General features: G+C 37.8%; 1 protein-coding gene across 1 annotated transcript in view; it reads right to left on the bottom strand.

Annotated features, from left to right (window-relative positions):
- Positions 1 to 1788: 1788 nt before the first annotated feature.
- Positions 1789 to 18757, bottom strand: part of WDR70 (WD repeat domain 70) — a 297198-nt gene continuing 280229 nt past the window's right edge. Inside the window, exons 17-18 of the mRNA XM_024754657.1 lie at positions 18571 to 18733; positions 1789 to 1970 (exon numbers count right to left, since the gene is read on the bottom strand). Of these exons, the coding sequence (XP_024610425.1) occupies positions 1883 to 1970; positions 18571 to 18733 (251 nt within the window). The 3' untranslated portion in view covers positions 1789 to 1882. The remainder of the gene's footprint in view (positions 1971 to 18570; positions 18734 to 18757) is intronic.

The following is an 18757-nucleotide window of genomic DNA, read 5'->3' as shown; positions in this document are numbered from 1 at the left end:
CCTCCAGCCCTCCACTGCAACATTTGGCTGTGCAAGACGAATACTTCCATATGGTGCAATGTTTATGTTAAGACGGGAAAAAACATGAAATGCTTTAATTTTATCCAAGAAGCAATAAATTTACAAATCCTAAGCAGCTGGAACAAAGTATTAGTCTGTAATTGATTTTGGATGAAGTGTATTTCAACAAGAATAGGAAATTTGGGGCAGTACCTTTTTAACTACTGATGTCTGGGGATCTTGGGTATCTTCATACTGTATTCCATAAATGTAATCTCGGACAGATTATTTGATATCCTGGACTTCTTCTGTCTCATCTATAAAGTGGGTTTAGCAATTTTACCTATTCATGGGTTTTTTTGTGAGGATTAAATGAGCTAATGCAGGTAAAGAGCTTAAAAGAGTAGTCATCAGATAGTAGGCACTCAGCAAATGTTAGTTCTTCCTCTTCTTACCTATTAAGCTAGGTGACAAGGGAAGGGGAATGGGATGAAGACGGGGATGGGAGAAGAAAAGGACAGAAAATAGCTTACAAGAATGAAGGTTTTTAGGATTTATCTATGAAGAATGCCCGCTGCCACCTCAGAACTGTAGATGCAAAAAAATCTGTGTGAGTTCAAGGGGTTGTTAAAAAAGATTTCGGGGGAAGGGTGTCAGGGAGTGTAGTATGTGAGGCTTGTAGAACCAGGAGCTTTCTGATACACATTTTGGGCCATCATTCACTTTCATACCTATTTAATTCACTGGGACAGATGAGAGCAGGAGGGCAGAAGGCAAGAGTATTAAAAAACCTGAGTTGTCTAGCGGAGATGATTTGACACGCAAAAACTACCCTAGGTCGATGTGAAGTCAGGAGAGAAAAAGGCAAATTTAGCACGAAGATGATTTTCTTACTGTTACTCACAACACAAGTGGCCCTTTTCATGCTTGAGAATGAAATAGGATTTTATTCTATTGACTCATTATTACTTTGGACAAACTGCCAACTTTTGTTTTAGTTTTCTAGTCAAAAGCACAAAGACCATTCAGAATGATTTTTAATGTCTTCTACTTATACAGCTTTTACATTTACAAAGCATTTCTATACTTTTTAAAATTAATACTGATAAAAATCAGGCAAAGTCAATATCATTAGCTCTATTTTAAAAGAGCAAATATTTAGTGCATATTTACTGCGTGTCAGGTGCTATACTAAACGCTTTACAAGGATGTCTTATCCTTTTGACAGACCTATCAAGGCTACACTATTATCACCTGAGTCTAGAAGAGAGACGCTTAATAACTCTCCCAAGGTGACCCACACAGTAAAGAGCAGAGCCTGGATTTGAACCCACATCGGTCTGACTTCAAAGCCTGCTTCCTAAGTCCTAATCACTGCTTTCTGATGTTGAAAGATAATCAGATACACATTCTTTCCTAGTTTGGCAATACTTTTAGTTTGAACTCAGCCTAATTATTTAGTCATGTAAACAACTGCTGTGAAATTATACAGAGATATTAAACGTTTTGATGTCCATTTCCATATTGTGCTCCTAGAATTGCTCAAGACAGACGTACATCTCAATGTACCTTCCCCTCCCCCAAGGTTATAACAATCTGTACAAGACCAATCACTGTTGAATAAAGTTTCCAAATACCTAAAGTACTTGGTAATAAGCTAAGAATTGGTTTCTTATTTACTTATAATACGGTTTAATAGTTGTAGGTAAGAAAATGTAAGCAGAATTTTACTGAAGAGTAGCTACCAATCTTTTGAATGGTTCAATAATACAAAGGACAAAAACCTGATCATAAAAACGTCTTTTTATTTCATTAAAAAAAAAAAACCCAAACCTGTTCAATATCCCTCCCCCTCATGCAAACAGCTCTCACATGAGATTCTTCAAATTTTACGTTTTTTCCATTCCGGCTCATTCTTTGCTTCCTCATCATCAGATTCAACTTGGGCAAACATGGTTTTGGGCTGAGTCCTAAAAGAAAGTTAAAAAGGAGAGGAAAAATTTAGTCAGCAAGTGTGCATTAGACTTTGCTACTTTCAACAAGTGGAAGCACATTTGGGGAATCAATTATATCTCAATTAGTAGATAAGCATTAAACTTCTGGCAAAGAAAAGGATAATGGAAATTTAATTATGTTCAGATTCTTTTAAAGGTTCTTCCTTCTGTGGCAGACTACGTATGTTGTCCTTTCCTTCAATAAAATGAAAATGTTATCGAAGTCAGTGGAAACTCATACATCCATTAACCACCCTCAGTTTAACCAGTACTGCTCGGGGGAGCCAAACTATAGTCACCAAGCAAGAATCTACACAGTCTTTATTTATAACTCCCTGGGCTGTTCCTAGACTTAAGTACAGCAGTCCAAGTACACGTGATTATGGTGTACACAAACAGGAGAATCTGAGTCAACAGTTTTCTTATTTAATGAGTTTAAAATAATAGATAACATATATAGTAATTTGAGCCTGGCAGCAAAACAAAACAAATGAACATTCCTTCCACCAAACACCCAGATCAGTGCACAGAAATGACAAGCATTTTAGGACATATCACTGCGTATCACTGCTGTAATACTGGCACACGGTACCTCAAGCAATCTTTGCATTAGGACCTGCTGTGTTTTGTAAACATACCTGGTTCAATGACACTCCTTTTTACATCGTTCACACAGAAAATAATTGCAAGAAAATATCAAATGGTCATAATTTATGCCCCTCATAATTTATGCCCCTTTCAGTCATGCTACTGCTGATTTCCTTTTAAAAGCAGCTCTACTGCATTATGAGGAAACATTAAAGCATGATATCTGAAGATGAAATACTTTAGCTTACATCATCATTTAGAGTTCAATTCATACTAGTAAGGTAATTGCAGAATGGTAAAAATAATGTCAATAATTCCTTTTATTTGGCAAGTGAAACAGGGTTAAAACCTTATATTACTAAACAGGTGGTTGCCGGAGGGGAGGTATAGGGAGGAGAGAAATAGGTGAGGGAGATAAAGAGGTACAAACTTACAGTTATAAAATAAATGAGACACTGGTGTGAAATGTATGGAGTGGAGAATAGGGTTGATAATTATGTAATGTCTTTGTATGATGACAGATAGCAACTAGACTTATCACGATGCTCACTGTGAAATGTATAGAAATATCAAATCTCTGTGTTGTGTACCAGGAACTAACATAGTGTTTTAGGTCAACTGTATTTCAAAACAAACAAACAAACAATTTCATAGAAAAAGAGATCAGATTTGTGGTTATCAGCGACGGGGATTGAGGGAGGGGGAATTGGAGGAAGGCAGTCAAAAGGTAACAACTACCAGTTAGGAGACAAATAAGTACTAGGGAGGTAATGTACGACATGATAAATATAATTAACCCTGCTTTATGCTATATATGAAAGTTGTTAAGAGTAAATCCTAAGTGTTTTCATCACAAGGGAAAAAACTTTCTATTTAATTTTGTGTCTGTATGAGAAGATGGATGTTCATTAATTAAACTTATCGCGGTCATCATTTCATGATCCATGTAAGTCAAATAATTATGCTGTACACCTTAAACTTACACAGTGCTGTATGTCAATTATATCTCAATAAAACTGGAAGGAAAAAAAAAAAACCCTTACATTACTTCTTGCTCTTCCTTTATTATCCTGGGGAAGAAGTATAAACCATCCACATTCCACACTGATGTTGTTCTGATGCAAGCCATGTACTAGAATTCCTCATGCATAAGTCAGTCACAATTCCTGTCTCTCCAGTTACCTGCCTAGAGAGCCCAAGCTGTCCCCATACACAATCCAGTTGGTTATATTTCTTGTTGTCACTTCAAGACACTGTTATGACATCTATAAACAAGTCGTAGCCCTAACATTTCCAAAACCAGCTGCAGATTTTCATAGGTCATGAGTTGCTGAATTACTAGAAAGCAGGCCACTGGCTTTCTAAGATGCTACAACAAGGCAACTGGTGCTCATGACATATTTCGCCTTCTGGCAAAGATGTCGAGCCCTTGGGTATAGACAAACCTGTACAGGAACAAATTTGTCTGGTTTAAAAAATCCTTTGGAAGCCTGAAGCTGTAAGTAGTCCTTGATCTAAGCCTCAGGCGGAGGATTCATTCCCAGTTTGGCCACTGACTTGCTCTGTCACCTGGAACAGGTGTTTCCCCTCTCAGGGGTTTAGTTTCCTCCTCTACCAAATGTGGAGGTTGAACCTGATTAGTGGGTCCCAAAGGACTAAAGCCCCAGGGTAGATAATGATGAAGTGTATGTTTTAACATTAATTCAAGTATAATACAAATAGAAAAGTGCATATTTCATAAATGTACTGTTTTCTGGATCTTCACAAACTGGACATGTCATGAAACCAACACGCAGATGAAGAAACAAGAGTATGACGAACACCTCCGAAGCCCCTCATACTCCCTTCCAGTTACTAACCCCAGACCCAGCATAACCATATCCTGACCTCTGGCCACATAGATCAGCCCCACCCGTGTTTGTCCTGTCTCTGTATGATGCCTAGAGTGTTCACTATTTTGTGCCTGGTTTCTTCCGTTCAGCATCATCCACGGTGCTGTGTGTAATAAGGATGTTTGTAACCATACATTCCAAAAATTGCGAAAACAAAAACCCCAAAGGCAATACTGTGAATTTTACCGTGAGTTAAAATGTGTTTAAGTTAAATGGCTGTCCTTTATTCTGAGATAATGTTCTTCTACCTATTTTGTAATAAAATGTGTCGGAAGTTTAAAAAAAACAGTCCTTAGAATTAGCTACTTAATTTCTAAGGGAATAAAAATAACATGATCTTCTAAAGATACCTGGCAATGCTTCATAGCTCATCAATGTTAGCTGCAATGAGACTTAAGTACTTAAGAAGTTGCAGTGCTGCTTTTTTTGGATATAAAAAAGGAAACTGAATGACAGGTCACGGGAAGAAAACCTAGAGCTTGAAAAGGCTATTTCATTTATGTAGTCACTTTTTTAAATAATCCACCTACTTCCAGAAGTATTTTTAGTAGGTTGGTGGCTAACATTGAAGGGCACAGAATCAATGGAACTATTTAACAAGGGGCAGAAAGGGAGTAATGATGGCAAAGAGGCATGGGAGAACATTTTGGGGGAACGGAGACATACTATAATCTTGATTGAAGTGGTGATTACACAGGTAGTATACATTTGTCAAGACTTGAAATGGCTGCATTTTGTACTTTATTGTAACTAACTTATAAAGAAAGTCAAAACAAAAAAATGAGTCGAAGGTCAAGAACAAAAGAACAAAAAGGTATGTAACTGAGCATAAAACTTAGCACTAAATTTCCTAGAGGCCAAGGCAAAATGAAAAGAAAGAGATTAGTTTTTCAAAGGAGGTAACCTCCCCCGCCCCGAGCACTGAACTCAGCAAAATTCACTGAGAAAATGTTCATACCAGGGTCACTTCGACTGTCACTTTCAATTACCAGACCATGACACTGTCCTTTTCCTCTCCAGGTATTTTAACTTAAGGGATAGCAACTTGTTTGGAAGGTTGAATGGTCTCCTTTGTGAAACTCCATGAATTTATTTTAAATTCCACTTTTGAACTAATAAAAATGTCGTCAGCAAAATAGCCATATTATGTATACACAACATCGAATCATGACACTTAGCTTTCATGTTCCACTTAGCATTCAACAGCCATGCTCCCCTTCCCCAAACTGCCAAAATCAAGGCATAAATCAGTGTCCAAATTTTCCCAGCAATGCTTGCATACCACTTTTCCTTTCATTTCGCTGCCCAGGTAGATAATAACTGAGTGTAAGAACTAGGCTCCTTTCAACAAATAATGTTGGGGAAATTGTATATCCATATGCGATGAAACTGGACCCTTACCTTACACTATATACAAAAATGAAATCAGCATGGATCAAAGACCCAAACCTAAGAGAAAAAACTATAAAACTCTTAGAAGAAAACATAGGGGAAAGTTTTATGACATTGGACTTGGCCATGATTTTTTTGACATGACACCAAAAGCACAGGCAACAACAAAATTAGGTAAACTGGACTGCATCAGAATTAAAAACTGTACATCAAAAGACGAAATCAACAGATTAAAGTGGAGAGTGGTTATTTAGTGGGTATAGAATTTCAGTTTTGCAGATGAAAAGAGTTCTGGAGATGGCACAACAACGTGAATGTATTTAACACCACCGAAATGTACACTTAATAATGGTTAAGATGGTAAATTTTATGTTATGTGTATTTTACCAAAATTAAAAAGACAGAAGAGTAGGCTCCTGAACTTGGGAATAAGGAAGAATGAACCCCCTTCCTGGGACAAAAAAGGGGGCACCTTGGAAAGGGCCTTAGCCTCCAACTTGGGGCCATGCCTAAAGCAGTGCTTCTCAAACCATCTGTGGTGCAAGGCCAGACTTTGTTTTCTAATTTCCCACCACTTGCAGATAAATATTTCTAGAAAAATTAAAAGACTACAAAATACAGATCCAAAATTTTTATTAGATTCAATAAATATATCAAATTGCTATAAAATTTTCTAAGCTTATCTTGTCGGCACTGGCTGGTGGAGCACACTGTGAGCAGCGTCTGCTGGCAGTTCCATGCCTCCCCTTGCTTGGGAAAGAAAGGCTCTGAAAGCAGGGCGCCGAAACCAGACTGTGCAGTAAGAATCTGTCTTCTTAACATAAACTTTTACACAGGATGAGCTTCCTCCAACTGCAGGAAAATATTCTTCACAACTAGAGAAGCTGGCCCTGTATGATGCTACTAAAGGCTTGGTGAAGGAATGAAGCCTGAGGTTTCACTCTCACAGGGCCACCCTTTAAGGAGCAGTCTTTCATTCTCAGAGGAGTATGGCATGGGGAGGTGAAGGGAGACGTGGCCCACGGAAGGAAGTTTCCCTCATTCCACTCCATCCTGCCCCCAAAACCAACATCCTTACAGCATAGTTCAGCACCTTCCATAAGAGCTGTATGTTGTCTGCTGAATAAAGACCAGGTTCTTCAAAAAATATTATTTGACTTTAGCACAATGAATATCTCTGTCTAGTCTAGGGAATGCCAGTGTTTTATAGAAGCAAAGTGAGAGAATTACAGCTTTAAAATTTGTAGCTATTCTTTCTTGTCAGCAATTTTTATCTTTAAATTTATTTCCAGCAGTTTTTCTTTTGAGATTTTTTGGAAATCCATATATGAGGAAGACCAAAAAAATAAAAAAATAAAATCAGTTCAGGATTATTTAGGGCATTTAAAACAGACTTCTTTAGTCACCACTTTTCAAGACAATGAAGAACAGAGATGATTAGGCAAGTTCCAGCAGAGTTAGGAACAGAACCAGGAGACTTCTTCCTTGGGGGTGGCCTAATTTGCCCTTGACATAGAAAACTACTATAAAAATAAATCAACAATGTCAAGCAAGAGCAAAATGACACATACAAAAAGATAAAATGTTTTGAGAGCACTTAAAAGCTGGTCCAGAAATTCCTACTTTTAAAACCCATAGAAAACCAACAAATAAACAACAAAACCCTCTAAGCCCCTTCTAACCTTGTCACTGGCAACATAAAATGTATTCCTTTCTGGGCTGCTTGAAGAAATGGAATTTATACACTGATCTTAACATAGACTCTTTTGGGTGCTTCCATGAGGAAAAGTAGAACAAACCAAACCAAATGGGCACTGAAGACATGGCAGTAACTCAAGAAATACACATAAAAATAAATAATGTGCAAAAAATATATTCTACTGCTTCAAGAAAGCATTTCCATTACCAGCCATTCCCTGTCTCCTCCTATTTAAGCAGTTCCTGCGTAATTCTATTACCTCCTTTCTCAAGAGACAGGAAGTTGTCAACTCAAATTTACAACCTCATGGCAGACTTACCTCAGTTGCCCAAAACGAAAGCCTACAAAGGGACTGACCTGAAGAAAAAGAAGATAAGGGGAACATTCCATTAAGCCAAAGCACTGTGTGTGCTCGACAGGTTAATGGGGATAAGGTAAGCCTCGTTGAGAACCATTAAAGTATCCACCTTATTGAAATCAGCTTTATCCAGACTATTTATTTCATTGATTTACTGTCTACATTTACTCATTTTTCTAAGTGTTAACTGAAAACTTAAACTTACAGAAGGCTGATGTGAAACTTGTATTTTCCAGTTTGATTAACTCACTTGGCAAATAGTAAACATTTTTCACTTGACTATATATGACATCTTGTTTACTAGAGTTACCAAGAAAAGGAGAGCAGATTAGATAGCAACATAGTTATTTACTGCTAACCATTAAATAAACTAATCAGAGGAGGGCTGATGGGTTTTTTGTTTTAGCTTCAGTAAACTCTGCATTTGCTAATCGTTAATATTTCATGAAGTACATATAAAAGCTTAAGCAAATGTCTTTCTCAAATCTATACATTCTGAATAGCTGATACTTTGTGCTGATTAATTTCCCCCTTGGAACATTTTTTAAACTGAATTCTCAAAGTTATTTGTACAAAGGGAGTCTTTTCCAGCAACTGTGTGTTACAAAAAAATGACAGAAGCCCAACAGAAACGGAGTCCCACCTTCAATGTTTCCATCCAGAGGAATTTTGCATAGAGCAGTCAGTAATGAATAAAAATTCCCTCTGTAGTCTTTTCGAAGGGCATTTTTTGGATACAATGTTTGTGTAAGAGATTCAAAGTGTCTTTTCAAAGATTCAAAGGCTGTCCTTTCTCTTCTGACTAAGCTCTAACCTAGGCTTTCTACACTCCTTGAATGCTCAGGCCAGAGAGAAGCCTCAAAATGTCTTTGGCTGCAATGGGAAGTCCACAGGTCAAATTCTTTTTAGTTATGGATATTCTCCTGATATGATTCATTCAAAAAGCAGAAAGTGAGCTCCAGGGTAACAGAATGAGTATGAGGGGAAATCACTTGTAATACTTACTTAATCATCAGTATGTGACTATCAACCAACCACAAGCTTTTTTGGCTCAGAGCCCATTGTTTATTATGAAGGAAAACCTCAAAGCCAAAGTCAATTATAGCCATGACTTGACAATCTGACACACTTGTTAACCCTGTTAGAATGAATACGGCCCAGATGAACTCTGACCCAGTCGTCACAATTGCAGAATTATTAAGATTAAATAAAGGCTTGACCAAAAGGTTCCACTTGAAATGGTCCCTTCTTTCTGGTGAAGAGCTAATCAAAGATAATTTTTATTTGTTTATCTATTTATTTACTTATTTTTAATTTTTATTTTATATTGGAGCATAGTTGATTAACAATGTTGTGTTAGTTTCAGGCGTACAGCAAAGTGATTCAGTTATACATAAAAAATATTAGGGATGCATAAGAAGATGAGAGGCAACAAGATATTTCTAGATAAAGAATGTTCTATCTTCTTCAGGAAGTGAACACATAATATTTTGGAAAATAGCTAAAAATAGCTAAAAAACATCTCAGGCTCATTAAGTAGGACATATTAACTCATTATGCTTGTGTGAGAGTTCAAAGACTGGGTGAGGGTGGAGAAAGGGACATACATGAAACCTGTGGAAACTGGGGGATAAAAAAAAGAAAAAGAGGGAAAAACAAAAGGAACCCTCTAAAATCACCATCAGCTACTTTATCAGTAAGTGGGTAAACAAGTTAGAATGATTAAATCTTTGAAGAGCACACAGGCCTGAGGCAGCCCAGGTAACGTCAGAATGCCCTCTCTAAGCTCACATTTAGGAAACATGTAACGGGGTGCCACAATTTCTACTCAAAAACACATATGAAAGCTGGGCGTTAGTGTAACTCTGCTCTCTTACTTCATAGATGGCGAAATAGTCTCAGTGAAGGTAAGGGAGTCTCAGAGCAGGAATTAAACCCCAGGACTTCTGATTCTTAGTCTAGCATTCTTCCACTATGCCATACAATAGTCTTTCCGGCTTCACTATTATTCAGCTTTTCCAAGAACTATTATCAGTTGCATTGTGATGAGAAGCAGTACACTGTAGTAGTCAAAAGCAGAAGCTTGACTTTGAAGCCAGACCACCTGTGTTCAAGTCCCAATTCTGCCTCTTGCTATCTGTATGGCTTTGGTCAAGTTAAAAGCCTCAATTTCCTCATACGTAAAATTGGAGCAATAATACCACTTTCCTCCTAGGACCGTTGTGAGGATTAAATGAATAATATATAAAGTTTTTACATGACCATATAAAAGTGTCATTATTACCATATACCTTGCTTTTTGGCTATCAGGTGTTCCTCACTTCATATTTTCAAAAGTTGTATGTGGAATATATTTGATCAAATAATTTGCATCTTAAATACAACATAGCAGCTTGCTGTTTTTTTAAAAACCCTGGGGGGAAATACTCTTCTATGTAAATGAGCTATCTTCAGTATGAATCTCTATCATCAAAATAATCTATTCCATATATTTGAATTTTCAGAAGGGCTAATCACTTGTACTTTGTTTTAAATAATTACTTTTTTTTATTATTACCAGACTTTAGTGTGTAAAAGAATCACCTGGAGAACCTGTTAAGATGCAGATTCCCAGCCCCAGTCTCTCAGTCTAGACGAGCCTGGGGTGACTCTAGAAATCTGAATTCTTAACTTTTCCACTCTTACCCTCAACTCTGACACAGACAGTCCACAAAATCACTTTGAGAAACACTGGCCCTTACATAGGAATACGGTGGTCAGTGATATCAGTCATGTAACCATAACTCACACAAAAAAGTAATATTTTCCTCTGTGGGTTTATGTCTCTTCCTGGCACAAATAATATATAAATCTTTACTCACTCAAAGAGTGATCTCTTTAAATATTGCCTAGTAACTCAACATGACTTAAACGTATCCTTTATAGATGGGAATGATATTTTAATGCATATACACACATATCCACGTATCCCGTATCAGACAAGACACGCACACTGAAAATTAAATTGACTGAACCAGCAATAATGGCAGCTTATCTGGCAAGGAAAGTGACCATGGCTGACAGAACTGTCAGGCTGTCTGGCTACTGGCCAGGGTTCAGGTTCCCACACACAACTATCCCTGTTGATGTGTAAGCTAATAGCACTCTGGATCTTTACCCTGCCCACTCCCCAGTCGGCTCCTTTCCCCTCCCTCCAGCAACATCTTTTGACAAGAAACTGTAATTGAATCTTCCCATGTATAGCTAAACAAGAGTCCTCTGTGATCCTGCTGTGTTTTAAAACTTTCATGGTTGTTACATTCTGAGTGCCAGGAATGAAACTTAAATACTCAACAATAAAGGTAAAGTGTTAAAAGACTCTTTGTTCTCATCACTGGAGAATAAAGGTGAGTGTCATGTGCAAGCAGGCAGATTTGTGTAATACCTAGTTGTGCTTTCCTGTGATAAAGCAAGATACAGTAAATCTTCATTTCATCACTGACACAAGTCAACTGCAGGGAAGAAAAACAACCAGACACACATTCTCGATTACAGTGACCTTTAGGAAAAGATCCTTTTGAATATTAGCTTCCCTTCAAACACTGCCACTTGGCAGTAAACAGTATACTGTAGCAGGTGAACACAGGAGAAACTGCACTGCAATTCTGGCTAACAAATCACATGCCACAGACAGTGCCGTGAACTTAGTGTGCAGTAAATGTAAGGTGACAAAACTGAGTGGAAGGAAAGAGATGGGAGCAAAATGCAGCAGTAGAAAGGTGTATATTAAGAGAGATCACAGTCCTCTGAAAAGCTCATTAAATTAGAGATCAAGAGAAATGAAGTCTAATTCTAATTGCAATCACTGTGAATTGCAAGTCTCTAAGTTTCAGTCTCCTCACATGTAAGGTAAGGATACGACAATACCTGTTCTACCCATTTTGCAGAGCTACTATTAAACTAGCATATTATTCAATTGTAGATATAACTAAACCACCTACAATGCAGGAAAATGTCATTAGGTAACAGAAACCAATGAACAAAACCAATTTCTGCTTCAATTAATTCTAATTAAAGAAGGTTGAAAATCTGGAATTTTTTTCCAAGAAAATATTAATTACCAAGCAGACTCAGAAGAGTCAGAATATCCAGATAGTCTATTTACCATGAGGGGATGGAAAAGAAAGAGAAAAATTAAGGAATTACTACTCACCCTCCCCTCCACAAAAGCACCAGGCTTCGACAGTTTTACGGGTAAACTCTATCAAATTTTTACAAAGTAGATTTAATGGTATTCAAAACAGTTTGAGAGTACATACAGAAAAGGAAAGCATACAAAGTTTTTATGAAGGCAGCCTAACACCTGACAAAGAACAAACCATAAGCACGTGAGGGTCATACCAAAGAAGTGAGGATGATTCAATACTAGAATTTTATAATATAATCATGTTCATTGATCAAAGTAGAAATCCAGAGGGAATTCCCTGGCAGTCCAGTGGTTAGGACTCCGAGCTTCCACTGCAGGGGACATGGGTTCGATCCTTGGTCCCTTGGTCAGGGAACTAAGATCCTGCAAGCCAAGCCACGAGGTGCAGCCAAAAACAAAACAAAACAAACCCCCAAAAAACAAAACAAAACAAAAATAAAGCAGAAATACATAGAGACACAACAAAGGAATTCAATAAAATTCAGCATCTATTTCAGATGAACATGCCTCTCATTTTTGTACAGTGTTTTCTTCGTAGAGGATGCTCTTCCCTTGGATATCTGCACAGCTCATTCCCTCATTTCATTCAAGTCAAAGATCACTTTAGCAGAGGTTCTATCCTGATCACCATATCTAAAAATAGCACCCCTCTTTCTCCCTGATTACTCTATGTCCCCTTATCCCTATTTTATTTTTCTTCACTGCACTTGCTACCATCTAACACTTATAGATTTACTTATTGTCTCTCTCTGTCCACTAGAATATAAGCTCCATAAACCACAACTTAGTACCTGACCCACTGTAGGTGTTCAATAAATGTTTGTTGAATGAATAAATAAAATAAAAAGAGATGAATTCTTCTTTAACATCTTGTATGTGTGTGTTTTCAAAAGCTGTCATGCTTTACGGAGAAACACCATTAAACTGAACAATATGAAATTGCCGATATTTGGCTTTTATTTCTTCTATAGAAAGGGCAATTACATATGTTTTAACCGAATCCTGTTCAAGTTCAAAGTGAGAAAAGGATGTGCACTATCACTGTTACTATTTAATATTGTTCTGGCAGTACCAGTCAGTACGATTAGATAAGATAAAGAAATAGCAGGTATAAAAATTGGAAAAGAGGAGGTGAATTTATAATTATTTGCATATGATATAATTTTATGCCTGTAAACCCCTCTAAATCTGACCACATTAAAATAAATTTTTTTCACATGGGGGAAAAATGGCATAAGCACAGTAGAAATAAAAATGACTGACGGGACTTCCCTGGTGGTGCAGTGGTTAAGAATCCACCTGCCAGTGCAGGGGACATGGGTTCGAGCCCTGGTCCGGGAAGATCCGACAGGCCACGGAGCAACTAAGCCTGTGCGCCACAACTACTGAGCCTGCACTCTAGAGCCTGCGAGCCATGGCTACTGAGCCCACATGCCACAACTACTGAAGCCCGTGCACCTAGAGCCCGTGCTCTGCAACAAGAGAAGCCACCACAATGAGAAGCCTGCACACTGCAATGAAGAGTAGCCCCCACTCGCCGCAACTAGAGAAAGCCCGGGCTCAGCAACGAAGACCCAATGCAGCCAAAAATAAATAAATAAATTTATTTTTTAAAAAATGACTGACTAGTAGGAATATTTGCAATACGTGACATACAAAGGGTTAAGCTCCTTAATATAAAGAACTCTGACAAAACAGTAAGAGAACCAATCAACCAATAGACAAAAGGGCAAAAGACATAAATAGAAAGTTCACAGGAAGAAGAGGCTTTTAACATATGAAAAGATGCCTAGAAAATTTTTAATGAAAGTGTAAACTACGATGGAATACAAGGTTTCACCTACCAGATTGACAAAGATAGAAGGATGAGGGGAAGGAAGCTCTGATACATTGAATAAGTTGGTTAAAAAGTCTCTTTGGAAGAAATCTGGGCACCATCTATACAAATTTAAAATGCAAATATCTTTTGATTTGGCAATTCTATTTCTCGAAGTTTTGCATATGTCGTCAAGCAGTCCAAAGATATTAATTTCAGTATTGTTTATAATAACAACAGACTGAAAGCAATGCAAACGTCCTTCAATACTGTACTGTTTTAGAAAAGCATAATATACCACACAATGGAAAATATCAAGAAAGTATACACCATGAGCTAGGTATGTATGAACGGGTCTAGTCCAATCTCCCAAGTAATACATAAAGCAAAAAACCAACCAACAATCAAAAACAAAGACCAGCTTGTAAAACATGTTATGTTTTTAAACAATAAATGTTTCTACACACATCTGCTCATTTGTACATGGACTCTCTCTGACAGGAAATACAAGAACCTGTCGGCAGTGGGTATCTCGAAGTGGTAGAACAAAGGAACTGGGGGTTAAAGTGAAAGGGAGGCTTTCAAATTTCCATCGTCTATGCTTTAGCATTGCTGGATTTTTTAAAAATTGTGTGCACGTATTACTTAAAATCTCAGACATGAAAATCTTGTTATCAAGATAATTAGTTGTTAGAAGTTAGAACAATAACCTGGAAGTTCTAAGGCCAGGTTCCTGGTTTGGGTTCTAGCAATAACTTGCAATCCAGCAGGTTCTAAAAGTTACCTTCTCAGTGTCTCATTTTCTTCAGTGGTAATTCTGACACCTTTCTGTGAATTACATATTGCTAATATCAATCAGCAAACAGTATTATTTCAATATTTGTGGAGACACCTCAATGATTTACTTTGTGTACAAACAAACACACGTCTATTTGGAGCAGTTTGCTATCAAAATGCTACATAGTATGTTTGGCAAATTTTAAACCATGGCTCTGTTTACTCTTCTTTCCTCAGCTAATTTTTGGTATGCTTATAAACAAGTTTTCTGAAGTATAAAAAGATCCCTAATAATAATAGAAAATAACTACTCCATTAAAAACAGACGTGTCAGAGGCATAATCCATAAGCGTATCTGAGTGCCAAGGATGTGCCGACATATATTAGCTTATACACACACAGATTCTACACAAATGAAGGCTACATGCAAACTGTTTAGCTGGCCAGCCTTGATATGACCCTCTTAGCTGTTGTAATATTATCCAACTACTTGTTCAGAGATGTTCCATCTGTACTGTCTGGTTATTAATACATGTTGCAAACATCCACCACTGACGTTACACAGTACATGAAGTCTGTTCTGCCACAACACATATAGCAAAGGGTGCGGTGCTCCCCACCAGGGGCCCTCAAATCCCTTTAGCATTTTTCTGCAGGGTGCTTTCACTCGCAGCAGCAGCACCGACCTCTCTCTGTGCGAGGGCTGCCGGCAGGTTGCTAAAGCCCAGGACAGCTGGAACTGCCTGAAATGTCTCCCTGGTCCCCTCTCTAGCCGTCACCAAGGACCAACAGATGCCGGAGTGTAATACTCCAGTTACTGTGTGCCCTGGCCAGGGTCTCCAGGATCGCCCTGTGGGACTAAAGGCAAAGTGGCCCTCCTTGGAACCTTATTTAACATTGTGCACTGCCTTGGCTTAAATCATCTTTGTAAGAGTCTGCTTTCAAGGAGCCCAGGCTAAGACAGTGTGTTTTACTTGTAGGCAAAGTAGCTCATAATGATCAGCAGAGAGAGGATCAATATCAGTATAACATGTAAGCTCAGCTGGTTTATAAAGTTGGTTTTCTTCTGGCATATAAATGTTTTGAAAAGTAATCAGAGTCCAGCTTTCTCATAATTGAAGAGAAAACTTTAGCGATGCATAAAAACATCAAGAGAAAAGCTGAATATGCTTCCAACAATACGAAAATACACATACACAAATTTATTTACTGTGTCAGTAATCGCAAAATACTGGGTGCAATCTAAATACCCATACGTAGGAGAATGGTGGAATAAGCCATGGTACATCCATGCAGCGGAGCACTATACAGCTGTGTAAAAGAATGAGAATGAGCTCTATGAACTGGTGGAGAGTGATTTCCAGGGCATACTGCTAAGCGAAAAAAAACAAAACTCAAAAGACTAATTATACCATGCTAACCTTCATGTAAGAAAGGAGGGGAATATAAGAGAATACAGATCTGCACATTGGTGCAAAAGAAGATAAAACAGAGTGGTTACCTATAGGGGTGAGTGGGAAAAGGACTGAAAGAAGCAAGGGTATTGGAATGGGGGAGCAGGGACGAAGAGGGAGTGACACTTCCCTGAGTATATCTCTTTTAAAGTTCTGACCCCTAGCACCACAGTAACAGTTCATATACCCTACCCACACCCTAAAAATATAAAGGAATATAAACACTAAAAATAAGCCTAACTTCATTTTCAAATGAATAACATAACCACACTGATGGGAGTGGAGAAGAAAAGAGCTAAGTAACTTGACTAGACACTGTAAGGATAAAAAAGACAAGAAGAACTGCACACAAATGCTGTAATTTAGTTAGGAAAAGTGTTTCTTATGGGTGGGTGGCGGTTAGCAATTCTAAAACGATTTTAGGTGTAGACTAGAATTGAACAAGTAAGTAAATATACTGTAGATAATATGAGCTGGGTTTCTCACTATTGGAGAAAGAAGTTACAAATACGCAAAGGGAAAAGGTTAAATGAACCCTGTGGTACAGGATTGAAACCAGGGGCATCAGTTTAAACTCGTATATTATATTTAAAATATACATACAGATAGGTACATAGAGAAATAATAATGTGTGTATATGTGTAGGTTAGTATACAAACATATATTTCTGAGGTTTGCTGGCTGACAGGACCTAGAAACAATGACATTTTAGTAGCAATGAGCACATCTAGCACCAACCTCTTGGTTTCTAAACATCATTCTCCAACAAAAAGGAGCCAGGGCTCCTTGGAGAAGTGGTTGATTCTAGGACTGTGGCAAAACAAAAACAAAAAAGATGAGCCTGGAACATTTTGTGGTGCCAGAAAATAAGGACGTGCTAAAAAACAAACAAACTAACAAACCAAAAAAAACACACCTTGTTGAAAGAATAAAGGAGCCATTCTGAAGGAGATTCTATTGGCCAAAACTGGAACAATGTGAGCAACAAACTAAATAATGATAATATTGGATTTTAACCCACAGAATAAAGTATTTTAAAGTCCACACTTATATTTAAAAACTTGAAAAATAAAGAAATGTGAGAGGAGCAATTCTTCCTTTTAGTAGAAGTCCAAGTAATAAATGTACAAAAAAAAGAGGGAAATAGAAAACACCACTAGGGAAACACCACAGTAGTAACTGCTGCAGGCAAATCTATCCACGCATGATAAAACGAGGGAGCGAAAGTCTGAGAGACAGGATTTGCCTAGTCTTAAAATATTACTCCCAAGCAAGTTACTAACTCAAAATGGAATGACAGTAACTTGACAGTGGAGAAACTTGGCAGACATCACCTTAACCAAGTGATCAAAGTTATCATCACCAGTCATCAGACTGAGGGACACGAAGCCCCTGATGTGATGCACTGAGAAGGATATAACATCACTCCTGTGTTACTTTTGTCAAAAATGCATAGTTTTATTCCAATCATGAGAAAATATCAGACAAACACAAACTGAGAGAAAGTGTACAAAATAACAAACCAGTGTTCGTTGAAAGCATCAAGGTCATGAAAGATGAGAAAGACTGAGAAACTGTTATGACTGGAGGAGACAAAGGAAAAGTAACAGCTAAATGCAACGTGGGATCCTAGATAGGACTGTAGAAGACAGAAAGGATATTAGTGGAAAAACTGGGGAAATCACATAAGGTCTGTAGCTCAGTTAACAGCACTATACCCATGTTAATTTCATGGTGTTGCCAATTAATTGTACTATGGCCATGGAAGGTGTTAACATCAGGGGAAGTTGGGTGAAGAGTATACATGAACTCTCTGCATTGCTTTTACGATTTTTCTGTGAGTCTAACGTTAGTTTACAATAAAAACTTAAAACCCCAAAATTCTACAATATTACTGTTCTTTAGTATAAATGTAGCTGGTTTAGTGGCTTTAAGAACCACTACATGTTCACACATGCGAAGCTATTTGAGGGAATATGAGCAGGCAGGCTCTACTCTGCCTATGTTTAAGTGTTACTTACAAACACAGCTCTACAAATAAAAGTTAATCCTCAATAATAGATTCTACAAACTGTTTCCTTTCATTTGCTTTTAACCCTCCCTAACTAAGATAATGCAGACAGGCAGTGATTTTCTTTCTTTCTTTTTTTTTATCACAGGTAGAATGGGTTTCACATAATGGGTTTACGCTAGGCTATAGATCTAATGGAACCGGCCTGGTTAAAACATTTACCGTTTAGAGTCCTCAGATACAAACAAATGCCTAGGTTTCAGGACCATGAGTACCTGGCCATTTTTCATGCTTAGGAATAAAAAAGATATGGAGAAACTAGAACCTCAAAGCAGCCATTGTTACGTTCTTCCCAATTCACTAAACATAATACATTTTCTATTTTAAAAGGCTGTTTCCTTACTTGGAGTATGCTGGAGAAACCCAATATGGGTTGTCCTCGGCTGCTTTGGCGTGCCGCAAAATGGCTTCCCGGGGATTGCTGTCATCGGTTTTGTCCAAAGCAATGTTCTTCACAATGTATGACGACAGGGTGCCCCCGTGGGTTCCAACCCGGCCACCACGACCTGTTCCAAAGGAAAAAAACCAAA

Source organism: Neophocaena asiaeorientalis, unplaced genomic scaffold, assembly GCF_003031525.2.
Source record: "Neophocaena asiaeorientalis asiaeorientalis breed wild unplaced genomic scaffold, Neophocaena_asiaeorientalis_V1.1 scaffold229, whole genome shotgun sequence".
NCBI classification, from domain to species: domain Eukaryota; kingdom Metazoa; phylum Chordata; class Mammalia; order Artiodactyla; family Phocoenidae; genus Neophocaena; species Neophocaena asiaeorientalis.
This window is presented reverse-complemented; position numbering and strand designations above follow the sequence as displayed.